Source organism: Myodes glareolus, chromosome 7, assembly GCF_982192425.1.
Source record: "Myodes glareolus chromosome 7, mMyoGla1.1, whole genome shotgun sequence".
Taxonomy (NCBI): Eukaryota; Metazoa; Chordata; class Mammalia; order Rodentia; family Cricetidae; genus Myodes; species Myodes glareolus.
In genome coordinates, this window is record NC_142032.1 from 16287837 (window position 1) to 16301015 (window position 13179).

At 42.7% G+C, this 13179-nt stretch overlaps 1 protein-coding gene across 4 annotated transcripts in view; it reads left to right on the forward strand.

Annotated features, from left to right (window-relative positions):
• Fbxw4 (F-box and WD repeat domain containing 4) overlaps positions 1 to 13179 on the forward strand; it is an 89539-nt gene that overhangs the window by 7081 nt on the left and 69279 nt on the right. For 3 of the 4 annotated variants that reach the window (XM_087907854.1, XM_087907851.1, XM_087907852.1), the window contains exon 2: positions 12419 to 12518. The exons of the other annotated variant lie outside the window; for it this stretch is intronic. In XM_087907854.1, the coding sequence (XP_087763980.1) occupies positions 12419 to 12518 (100 nt within the window). The remainder of the gene's footprint in view (positions 1 to 12418; positions 12519 to 13179) is intronic. 4 annotated transcript variants of the gene reach the window in all.

The following is a 13179-nucleotide window of genomic DNA, read 5'->3' on the forward strand; positions in this document are numbered from 1 at the left end:
TGGTGGTGCATGCCTTTAATTCCAGCACTTGGGAGACAAAGGCAGGTAGATCTTTCTTTGTGAGTTTGAGGCCAGCCTGGTTTACATCGTGAGTTCCAGGACAGTCAGAGATCTTTTTTTTTAAAAATATTTATTTATTTATTATGTATACAATATTCTGTCTGTGTATATGTCTGCAGGTCAGAAGAGGGCACCAGACCTCATTACAGATGGTTGTGAGCCACCATGTGGTTGCTGGGAATTGAACTCAGGACCTTTGGAAGAGCAGGCAATGCTCTTAACCACTGAGCCATCTCTCCAGCCCCCCAGTCAGAGATCTTGTATCAAAGAGTCAGAGAGAGAGAGACAGAGAGACAGAGAAAGAATGAATTGATGGGTTGGGGTACATGAGATGGCTCAGTGGGTAAAGATGCTTGCTGCCAAGCCAGATGGCCTGAGTTTGAGTCTCTGGAACCCACATGGTAGGAGGCCCACCTCACACAAGTTGTTCTATGACCTCTACATGTATACTATGGCACGTGTGCAGCCACACACATCCTCTCTTCCCTCTCTTCCCCAGCCCCCACAACGTAATTTAAAATTTTTTGGATTAAATAAACATAAGAAATACTGGAACTGCCAAGTAGTAGGCGGCTGTTTGGGGGAAATGCAGGATGAGGAAGAAGGAGAGTTGCCCTCCTGAGGGGAAACTTTGGGAAAGCTTCTGCTTTAAGTCTAGTAGAGAGCCCTTGAGTTGGAGGTGGGAGTCTTGGGAAGGAAACACTGTTACCTTTGTGGTTCCTTTACTTACTTATTTGTGTATGCGTGTGTGGGTATGCATGTACATGCTATGGGCATGTGTGGAATTCAGAGGACAACCTCTGGAGATTGATTTTTCTCCCTCGACCGGATTGGACTTAGGTTGTCAGGTTTGGTGGCAAGTGTCCTTATTCGCTGAGCCACTTTGCCAGCCCTCCCCTTTGCTTTAAGGGGGCAGAAAAAGAGAAGTCATGCTCATTGGCCCTGGGTTTGGAAAGGGAAGAGTCGTTTTTAGAGGCAGCTCTGGAGGGCTATCCCTAACTCCCCCTTCTTGTTCCAGCAGCTGTTGGGAGCACTCCGAAGGGGGTATTATGTTTCTTCTGGTAACTCTGCCAAGAATGAGAGGAAATCCACAATCTGTGGGGTTTGGGGGTGGGGTGGGGATAGGGTGGCAGGTGATGGGACAGGGAAATTAAATTGTTTTATAGTAAATATGTTGAGATATTTTTCCTGGAGAGCAGTTTTACTGAAAGGAACAGTATATTTCCCCTGTTCACAAACTTAATGAGTTCCTTTCTTTAGAAAAAGGAAATAGTTTTCAGTACCTTTTCTTTCTCATAGTTCTAGCTTTGACCTCCTATTTCTTTGCATTTCCTTTAGAAAGTCTATACTGAAAAGATGCATGAAGATTCAGACATGGGTGATGTGTGCTCAAGACAGGACCCTCTGCCCAGGGTGCTGTCGGGAGAGCTGTTCGCTCATCCTTATCTTGCCTACATTTTGGCTTTCATCATAGCAGCCTAGAGACTGGAGATGTGAGAACTGGCTCGTGGTGCGTACGGTTCACGCACTCCATCCCTTTGTCCAGGCTAGCGGGACACTAGGGGTTTTAAAGTCTCAGTACTTGGAGTGATTAATATGGAACACAGTTTTAAGATTAAAAACAATAAAAAGTAACCCTGGGAAGCAGAGTGGTGTAATTATTCCTCACATTTCAGATGGGGAGTCCAGGGAGAAGGAGGCAAGAGAGCAGAGTGTAACTAAGTCAGCCTGTGTGTAATTCATGACTCAGAGGGGAGACTTGTCCATATACATGCACACAGATAGCGACTTCTTTTTTACTGTTGTTTCTTCTCAGAAAGTGCAGATCAGCCTTTCTGAAAGTTGCATTGTAGGAGCCGTGGAGAACTCATTCTGTAGTCAATTGAAGGTGGGAAATGCCATGCGCCACACCCCTCTGGGACCGCAGCGCCCACGGACAAATTAAAGGCACTGAGAAGTTGTCATAGAGGGAACTGTTTAATTTTGTTTTATCCTTCATTGTCCAAAATATTTTGATCATAAAACATTTTTCCTGCTTAATATCTGTTAACAATTTGCTGAACACACACTGGACAGGTGCCTTGCAAGTTACAGAGGCTGGCCAGTGACAGGAGAGACAGAGTTAACATGGTTTGCACCTGAAGCTCACAGTGAAGGATGGGGAGGCCCACTGCTCCTGAAATTGCTGTGGATGGCTGGGACTTAGCCTAGAATTTGGATACTTACGTTGAGTTCTTATTTCTTTCCCTCCCTCCATCCCTCCCTCCTTCCTTCCTTTCTTTTATTTATTTTTTTCTTTTTTCTCTGTGTAGCCCTGATTGTCCTGGAACATACTCTGTAGACCAAGCTGGCCTCAAACTCACAGAGGTCTGCCTACCTCTGTCTTCCAAGTGCTGGGATTAAAGGTGTGCGCCACCACTGCCAGGTCTTATGTTGAATTCTTAAAGATGTGCATATTACATATGTATTGCTAGGAAGAGCTTAAAATTTTTTTTAGATTTATTCTTTACGTGTCGGAATGTTTTGCTTGCATATATGTATGCGCACTGTGTGCATGCCTGGTGCCTGCAGAGAGCAGAAGAGGGTGTCAGATCACCTGGAACTAGAGTTATGGATAGTTGTGAGTCACCATGTGGGTGCTGGGACCTGAACCTGTGTCGTCTTGTCCCGACAGTGGTGACACATGCCAACACTCAGAAGGCAGAGGCAGGTGGAGCTCTGAGCTTGAAGCCAGCCTGGTCTACAAAATGAATTCCGGGCCAGCTAGGGCTACACAGAAACCCTATCTTAAAAAACAAAAAAGAAAGAAAAAAAGAAAAGAAAAGAAAAAAGAAAAGAAAAAGAACAAATGCTCTCGCTTGCTGCTGTCTCCCTGGCCCCAGGAAGGACATTTGAACCTACAGGTAGTGTTGGGAGTGAGACTTGTCAAAGGGAGAAAATACTTTTGAAAACTTTAAATTAAAAAAGAAATTCTTTCCTCCTTTCCTTCCTTCTTTCTTCGCTTAGGCTGTGGGGGAAGAGTCAGACCAATCTCTGAGCTCAGCCAGACTGACCTACTCAGTGAGCCCCAGGCCAGTGAGAGCTGAAAAGGCAAGATGGGCCCCATGTGGTGCACAAATTCAATTTTAGCCTCTGTGTGTGTGTGTGTGTGTGTGTGTGTGTGTGTAAGGAGAAGCAGGTGGATCTCTGTGAGTTCAAGGCTAGCCTGGTCTACCTACCCAGCCTGGTGGGCAGGGTGGTGATGAATTTGACTAGTCTCTTGAAGAGAAGCAAGCATTGCCAAAGATAGAGATAGGCTGGTACTGTTGGTGCTGGTGATACAGGTAGGGTGGAGCTTCTTAGGTTTTTTTTCTACTCATGATTCCCTTTTGCCTGGTAATATATAATCCTGGGTATAGAAGTTTATAAAATAGGTAGGTTTGCAAATAAAAAGTTCACTGATATTAAGTCATAATGAAATGTACTCTGAAACAATTCTTTGTAATGTATGACTTTATCATTTATTAAAGATGAAATATATAATGAGATGGATTTTGCAGAAGGAATCAGGTGGTGGCTGAGTATTTGATGCTGCGGCATGTCCAGTGTCTTAGTGTTTTTCAGGCTGACTGATGCTCTGGTATCTGAGTGTCATGCAGAGACCCCTCTTCTGCATCAGTTTCTAATACAAAATGGCAAAAGGATGGTTAGGACCATTTTAGAAATTGTTAGAAATTCTACCATAATCCCAAGCTAAAGTTCACCTAATGATTGAATGTGTATTCATGTGGATAAATGTCTATACATGCATGTAAGTGCACTTTTTGTGTGTATGTGGATATGTATGTGAGTGTGTGGGAATACTTGTGTGTGCATATGGAGGCCGGAGGTTGACACTGGGTGTCTTATCCCTCTTCCCCTTGTTTTTGTGAGAGGGTCTTTCATTGAACCTACTGGTGGGGCTGGACTGGCTGTCCTTGAGCCCTTGGGATCCACTTGTCTCTGCCTAGCCAGTGCCAGGGTTTTATGTGGGTTCTTGAGCTTGCACAGCAGGTAATCTCCTTGCTGAGCCATCCCTCACTCTTGGGCTGGCATTGTGGATATCTAACACTACACCCTTTTATGTGGGCCTGGGGATCCAAACTTGGATCCTCATGCTTGTGTCAAGAACTTTGCCAACTGAGCTATCATCTCCCTAGGCCAGTTTAATAATTTTTTTTTTTTACATGAAACTTGCCAGGCAGTCATGGTGCATGCCTTTAATCCCAGCATTCAGGAGGTAGAAGTAGGCAGATCTCTGAGTTTGAGGCCAACCTGGTCTACACATAATGAGTTCCAGGACAACCAAAGCTACACAGAAAAACCGTGTCTTGAAAAACCACACACACACACACACACACACACACACACAAAGTCGGCACCTCAGATAGCAGACTTCAAAGTTCAGCATTCTAACAGTGCAATCCAAAGACACTTAGATACTGAGGAATGGTGGGACAAAAAGATTTTGTTTTTATTTTCCACAATTAAACTATTATGTTTCTGTAAGAGCAGAAAACTTTGTGTGTACAGCAAAAATACTGCAATTCATAACATCTAGTAGTCTTTCGTTTGAGCCAAGAGGCTTCAGCAGCAGTGGGTGGCATGCAGGGATGTGCAGTCCAGAGACCAGGGCGGCGGTGAAGTCAGTGTAGCACGGATGAACTGTCAGAACTACTTCTGACTCATTATGCATTTGGTTTTGGATTAATTTTTTCACATTTAGAAACCTTTTACTGATTCGAAATTTTTCATGGCTCCCACATTGATTTGCACAGTGGGTTGCACAGGTGGTGTCAGGCACAGGTACAGGGTTAAGTGTGGAAGAGCAGCTTGCTGCAGGCGCATAGCGTGGAGCACGGGTCTGAGATGGATGAGGGGGTTGGCATTAGGGAGCCTCTAGAGGAAGATATGGGGCGTTCTTGTCAGCGCCATGCCATCCTGTGTGAAGTCTTATCAAGGTGACCCTAGATTCTAGGTGAAGTAAATTTAACACGATTTAAAAACATTTCATTGAGCTTTTCAGAACCTTAATTATGGCCACATGCTGTCAGGTGCAAGTCCAGAGGAAGATCACAAGTTTCTCGCTGAACTGCTTGGCTCTCAGAATGGGTAGAACTGGTGGGCATGGACATTCTGGGAAGGTCTGCTCTCCGGAGAGGGAGAAGTCAAAGAAAAGAAGAACACAAGCCTTCAGATTCCATTTTACATATGCTGTGCCTCTCTTACTGGCTCAGGGCCCATGGTGGCCTCGTTGTACACTTGTCCCTTCTTCCTAAGTTCCAAAGGGCAAGCAGTCTTGCCTGTCATTTCAGTAGGCAGTGCAAGATGGGTTGGGGATTAATGTTCTGTGAGTTTTCTGATCCTGGAGATATGCACACTCATACATACAGACACACACGCACGTACGCACATGCACACACACACCCCTCTCTCCAGCCTTTGTTCTTCAGAGCAGGTTTGTTTATTTGCCTTTGATTTGGGGGTGTGAGATTGGAGAGGGGAATTGAAAGGTCTTTCTAGATGATGTCCTGGATCATTTCTGCCTTTCTGGACTCACTTGGTAAGGTTTTAAGGGGCCAGGTAGCTTACGTGGGTGCATGTTGTATTGTTTTTGTTTAAAATAGTTCATGCACCCAGGAATGCAGTCAGACTCTAATGGTGACTAAGTGCCTGAAAGCTGAGATGGAAGGGAAAGGAAACAAGGGGAGAGATGAGCGAAAATGGCAGGTTCAGCCAGGCCCCTGGGCCAAGTTAGAGAATTTTCCTTGCATTAACAGTCTTGGGGAGATTTATTTATAGGGCACTAATCGTGTTCTTTGAGGGGGGCACCCTCACTTTATATCAGTATCTGGGGAAATGGTTATCCTGTGGCCATTTCAAGGGTGAGGGCGAGGCCTTTATTGGTTTCCAAGGCACACCAGCCTCTGTCCTCAGTGGCACTGTCCTTCTGCCTGGTTCTGCCCTCTCTTTGAGCGGATGGTAACAGGCATCAGAGGAAAACTTGGAGCGAGGCTGATTTTTCAGGCATTGAGGCCAATAAAAGTTTAGATACAATGTGGCTACCATCTAGGGTATTCTCACAGGATTTGTAAAGGGAGATGGGAAAGCCGTTAAGTCATTTTGTAACAAAGTTAATTTTTTCAAGTCAAGCCACGTACATGGCCTGCTCTTTGAAAAACTGAAGCTGATTTGAGGAACCACAGCTGAGTGTTTGGTTATGGTGTTGACTTTAAAAGAAGATTCCTGCATCCTCTCCTGTTTAGCTGCAGTTTTCTAAAGTTCAACTTTGGAAGGTTCTACTTGCTGAGACTCCTCAAGGAAGTCTCAGACTCCTTAGGAAAGTGTCAGTCACCAAGTTACTGTTAAGTGACCAGGGAGATGAGAGAAATACCCTTATCCTAACTCAGGAACTGTGTGGATTCCTTCCCTCTCCACATCTTCCTCTGGGATCGAGAATATGACATCTTTAGCTTGTTAACTTAGACCTAGTTTAGGAGGAGAGGTGTAACTACCCACTGTCTTCCCAGTCTCTGGCGTACGGAGGGAGGGGCACCTGCAGGGAAGTGTTGGCATAACAGTGTGTGCTTTTTCAGTTCTGGGTCAGTGCTTTTCCTGTTCTCAGTTCTCTCCCTGTGGTACAGGCTGCTTTCTAGTGATATGAAACTAGGGACCACATCCACCTGGTAGGAAAATCCAGTAAAAGATCCATGCCCACCTAACAGCCTTCAGCCTAAAAGATAAAATGTTTGTATTACAGGAATAACTTTTAAAAGTTATAACTAAATTGATTAGGAGAAAAATAATTATAATTTTAGATATAGTGGCGACATCCCTGATACCCGGGATTAGCTAGTAGATATATTTGTGTTTGCAATATATTTCTGTGATGATATATGATTACTTTAGAAATTAGTTTTAGGTGTCATCCTTAAAATATCAGACTTGTGTAAATTATATTTAAGTTGTTTTATTATTGTTAGGTTATGTGTATATGTATGTGATACGTGTGTAAATCCTGAAGCATGTGCCGCTGTGCACTTGTGAAGGTCAGAGGACTTTTGGTGTTGGTGCTCTCCTTCTGTTGTGGGTGCTGAGGATCAAACTCGGGCCGTCAGGCTTGTGTGGCAGGCACTTTTACTTGAGCCATCTCTGGCCCTTTGTGGAATATTACCCCCATTTCATAGATGTAGACAGAGGCAGAGAGTTACCTGGAGTTATATAGTCCACACTCTGGCGATTCCAGTTCTCTGAGTCTGCTTTCTGGGCCTGCAGAACTTTATTTAACCTGTTTAGTTAAAGGTAAGGAAGACACATTACTAACTATGTGCTGTATCAAAAAACTTGTTCACTGTTGGGTGTGGTGGGCACTTTAATCCCAGCACTGGGAGGCAGGTGGGTCTCTGTGAGTTCAAGGCCAGCCTCGTCTACAAAGGGAGTTCCAGGACAGGCTCCAAAGCTACAGAGAAACCCTGTCTTGAAATAATCCCCCAACAAAAGAAAAACCAAAACAAAACAAACTTGTTCGTATCCTAAGGCACTCTTTTTTTAAAATATTTATTCATTTATTATGCATACAATATCTGCCTACATGTGTGCCTGCAGGCCAGAGAGGGCACCAGATCTCATTACAGATGGTTGTGAGCCACCATATGGTTGCTGGGAATTGAACTCAAGACCTTTGGAAGAGCAGGCAATGCTCTTAACCACTGAGCCATCTCTCCAGCCCCCCTAAGGCACTCTTAATATACATCTTCTTTCTGTTATCCATAAAGCTTAGGCTTCCATGGTAATTTTTACTTAGTCTTACACTTACTGTTGTTTACTGTGCAACAGCTGTCTCCATGGTTGTGGTCCTCACACTGTCCTTTCCAGTGCTGTCCATGTCTATCCCATTGCCTTAGTGTGCTCGTCCCTCCCACAGGCAAACATCTGGGCGGTTTCCAGCTCATACATTGTAAAGTGTAGTTTTCATTTGAGTTATTTGTTTGTAATACAGTGCTCATAGTGGAAATTTGAGATCAGAACCCAGTACCAGCAATGCGTAACCAAACCCGGTGTTTATGAAGTCAAAGCCTTGTCAGGCTTTCCCACTTAGTAAAAGTGAGGCGGAATTTAATAACTGTTTGAAGGTACAGTTCTGTAAACTAGTACTCAGAAATGTTTTTTCAGTGTTTCTTTGTGTGAATCCCACGTGACTGTTCGTAGGCTCTATTGGACATGGATGGCTAGGTACTAGAGACGGGTGTTGTTTTGATAGATTTGTATCAGTCCCCTAAAAGAGATGGAATTTGTATTTACAGTGTTCATTCCCCTGGCTTTTGTTTACCTTTGAATTTCTTTTTTCCACCTCTGTTAGCATTTCAAAATCAATAGAATCAACTTACAAACTTAATAATTCATATATTTTGTTTCTACTTTTCTTTGGAGTGTATATATTTCATTTTCTTTTACCTGAATTATCTTAAATTTACCCTTTTTTGTTTTGTTTTTGACTTTTTTTGAGATGGGATGAGACAAGATCTTGCTTATAGGTGAGACTGACCTGGAACTCACTATGTGATCCAGGCTAGCTTTGAACTCACAATAAATCCTCCTGCCTCATCCCTTTGAGTGTTAAGGTTACAAGTTTATGTTGTCATGTCTACCTCAATTTCCTTTTTTTTTTTTCGGTTTACTATATTGTAGTGTGAATTGGCCATGTCAGTCAGTTCTTTTTTTCTTTATCTGTACATACTCAGTTTTGTCAACAACATCTTTTATTTTTATTTTTTTATTTGTATTAAGGATTGAATCCAGAGTCTTACAAATGCACATGTAGTCTACTGCTGAGCTACCCCCTCCTTGCATCAGACCACACTGCCTCTAAGTGCCTATCCTTTTTAGTAAATATTACATTGTAAAAGAATTGGGTACTGTCTTTGGGAGAACCTAGTCTATTTGGATGTTCACCTTCCTAGAACTGGATTGCGGGGTGTGTGGGGGGGAACCTTGGACTTCCCACAGGGTAGGGAACCCTGACTGCTCTTTGGGCTGGAGAGGGAGGGGGAGGGGGAATGGAAGGAGAGGGAGGGAAGTAGGTGAAAATTTTTAATAATAATAATAATAAAAACTTGAAAAAAAAGAATTGGGAAATATATAAAATCACAAATATCTCATGGTTAATTAAGAAATTAAGCTGAGTGAAAGGCAAATGGAAGAAGGGAATCTTGATGAGGATTAGGAGGACTTATTTTCATACTGTTCACCTTCCATCTATGTATCTCTGCTTTGTTTGTTTTTTTGTTTTGTTTTGTCTTGTTTTTTTCGAGACAGGGTTTCTCTGTAGTTTTGGAGCCTGTCCTGGAACTAGCTCTTGTAGACCAGGCTGGTCTTGAACTCACAGAGATCCGTCTGCCTCAGCCTCCCAAGTGCTGGGATTAAAGGCGTGCACCGCCACTGCCTGGCATATCTCTGTTTTTAAAATTCAGTCCTATATATTCATGACTTTACAGATCAAAATAATTAATTTATGCAAATAAGTAAGACCAGAGCTTGAAATGAATTAGATATCTTTATGCCTGCCCAAGCCATCTTTTCAAATGTGTGTCCATTAGACTCTTGAAATCAAAACTTTTGTCTGCTGGCTTTTAATGATGAGTGGTATATATGAAGGTGTAAGTAGAGACAGAGAGAAATGTGTGTGTGTGTGTGTGTCAGTGAATTTCTAGTAGATCTAGTGTTTATCACTGTGTGTCCCAGCAGTGCACCTAGTGTACCTTGTGTGGTCAAGTGTACGAAGCCACAGAGACAGAGATAGGCAGGTATTCAAAATGGAACTTTCACATTCTTGTCCATGATTTCAAAATTCTGCCTAAAGATGTACTCGGAAGGCCTTTGAACTCTTCCCTGTCTTCACATCCCAAACTATGCCATTCTTCCTGATGGTATGTACCCTGTCTTTTACTGCTCTTACCCTCTTCATTCAAACATCTATTACTCAGTCAACATTTTTTTTATGAAAAGTGTAAAACATGGAAAATAATTGTACAATGACAATCCATATCCTCACCATCTAGTGCTCATAATTTGCTTAATCCTGCTTTTCAAAGTAAGTTACAGATGCTAATACACTCCATACTTGAGCATGCATGCAAATCATTGATTGTATTATGTTTTTTGTTTGTTATTTTGTTTTTTAAGACAGGGTTTCTCTGTGTAACCTGGAACTTGCTTTGTAAACCTTGGACTTCCCACAGGGTAGGGAACCCTGACTGCTCTTTGGACTGGAGGGGGAGAGGGAGGGGGAGTGGAGGGACACCTGGATGACCTGGAACTTGCTTTGTAAACCAGGCTGGTCAAAATCACAGAGATCAGCCTGCCTCAGCCTCCCGAGTGCTGGGATCAAAGGTATATGCCACCACCACCTAGCAGTTTATGTGTTTTCTTAAAGAAAAATGTATATCTACACAGTGGATTTAGATTATATTTGAGTGAATTGCTTAAATTTAAACTTGATCATTTGAAAATTTTTGGTGGTGAGTTTTGTTGTTATCTTAATTTTTTTTATTATATTTGTGTGTGTGTCACACGTGGATGTCAGAGACAAATTGTGGGAGTCACTCTCTCCTTCCACCATGTGGGGCCTGGGGAAGGAACTCAGGTTCAGAGTTGGTGGCAAGGGCCTTTACTTTCTGAGCCTTCTTGCTGGCCCCACTTTTGTTTTAAGACAGTGTCTTGCTTTAGACTGGCCTGGGAGCTGCCATGCAGACCAGGTGACCTTGAACTCATGATCACTTTTTCAGTTTCCTGTGCACTAGGGTGATGGGCCTATAGCACCACGTCTGACCCAACTGATGCGTTTTTTGATAGGTACCCCCAAAGCCCTTCAAGGTTTAGATATAGGACAGAAAACCTCAGGAAGTTTCCACAAGCCTTTTCAGATGGATCCCAATCCCGCCTTGTTGGTTAGTCATCATCAGGAGTTTTTATTCCTTTTAGACTAGTTATCCCTTTTCTAAGTTCATGGCATTGAACTACAGTATGTGTAAATTGCTTTAATTCAGTATTATCTTTATAATCTCTTTTTTCTTTTTAAGTTGGGAGTGGGCAGAGAGATGGTTCAGTTATTAAGAGCACTTGAGGACCTGGGTTTGGTCCCCAGCATGCACTTGGTGGCTTACAGCTGTCTACAACTCCAGTTTCAGGGCATCTCATGTTCCCTTCGGTCTTTCCAGGCACCAGATATGAACATGGTACATATATATGCATGCAGGCAAAACCACTCATAAAAGATATAAAATAACCCCTGCTGGACTTTTGCTACAATGCTGCTCCATCTTATTCTTTCCCATCATCAGTTAAAAAACTTCCTTATTGGTCTTTAAAAATGTGAACTTAGAGGCTAAGAATGGCGGTACATGCCTGTCATCCCAGCACTTGGGGCTGGGGCACACTGAGTGAAGGCTGGCTGAAGCATGGAGAGAGAAATATTTCTTCATTTGAGTACAAGTCCTTTGTCAGATATATATGTGTGTGTGTGTGTGTGTGTGTGTGTGTGTGTGTGTGGTGAATATCTTTCCTACACTCTGGCTTGCTATGTTTATTTTGATGACGTACTTTTTAATTTTGATAAAGTCTAATTTATTAGCTTTTTTCTTTTATGTTTTTGCTTTCTGTGTCCTAAGAAAACTTTGCCCCCCTCTCCCCAGACAGATGTGCCATTTTCCCAATTGGTTTATTTAGTTTATTCTAATAGCTTTACATTTTAGATTTTGTATTTGGGTTTATTATATATAAGCCTTTCCTATTTGGCGTGAGGTAAGAGTCAGGCAAGGTTCATCTTTTTCATTATGGATATCCAGGATTTTCTGTACTTGAAAATTAAAAAAAAAAGATTTACTATTATGTCACCCTCTTAGTGCAGTAGGCAGCGTGTCAGGCTCATGTGCTGTTTTAGCGTGTGTGTTCTCACAGTATGGATGTGGCTAGTGCATGCATGATGTGTGGAGGTCAGTTCTCTTTTTCTACCACAGGGGTTGAGCTCATCTCATAAGGCTTTTGTGGCAAGTGCTTTTTACCCGCAGAACTGTCTCATTGGTTCTGGCGCTGTTTTGCATGTTTTTCACTGGATTGTTCTGACAACACTATAGGCACGTGTAGTGGTTTCGGGATAGACATCTGCTTGACTTCTTGACCAGCAAGGGTGGAGATAGGAGTTCCTACTTCTGATCCCAGCATCCCGTAACCTATGTTTGGTTCTGTTCTGAATGTTCCCAAGTCCTGACTCATTGAGTCATCGACTTTTCTCTTATTGGCAGTGAGTTTTAGTGACTGGGTTTGTTGTTCTATTTGGACCTAGGATGGCCAGTGTTCCAGTAAAGGACCGAGTGAAGGTGTCTCAGAACTGGAGACTGGGCCGCTGCCGAGAGAGGATTCTGCTGAAGTGGAGATGTAGGCAAGTAGCTTCTGGATTTTTTTAAAAAAATTTATTTGTTTTTATTTCATTGTATAAATTTTTTGCTAGTTTGTTTTTTGTTTTTTGAGATCAGGTTTCTCTGTAACCCTTGCTCACTCTGTAGACTAGACTGGCCTTGAACTCTGAGATTCACCTTCTTCTGCCTCTCAAGCACTGACATTAAAGGCTATGTCACTCCCCACCCCCGCACGCTTTTTCACTTTTTGTCTTCATTTTTGTTTTGTTTTGAGATGTGTCTCAGTGTGTAGCTCTGACTGTCTTGAATTTACTATGTAGGCTGGGCTATCTTAAACTCACAGAGATCTGCCTGCTTCTACCTTCCAAGTTCTTGGATTAAAAGCATTGAATTATACTGTCTGCTTGTATGTCAGTGCACCATGTGTATGCCTGATGCTTGAGGAAGTTCCCAAAGGGCTTCAGATCCCTGGGAACTGGAATTACTGACGATTGTGGCTACCATATGGATGCTGGGACTCGAACCTGGATCCTTTGAAGGAGCAGTAAACACTATTAACCTCTAAGCCATCTTTTAGCCTCCTTGATTCTTTTAAGGCTTCCCAAGACAGAAGAACATAACGGAAACTCTAAGACTAGATTGCAGGAGCTGTCTCTACTAGGGTGACTACTAGTGATTCTTCAGACAG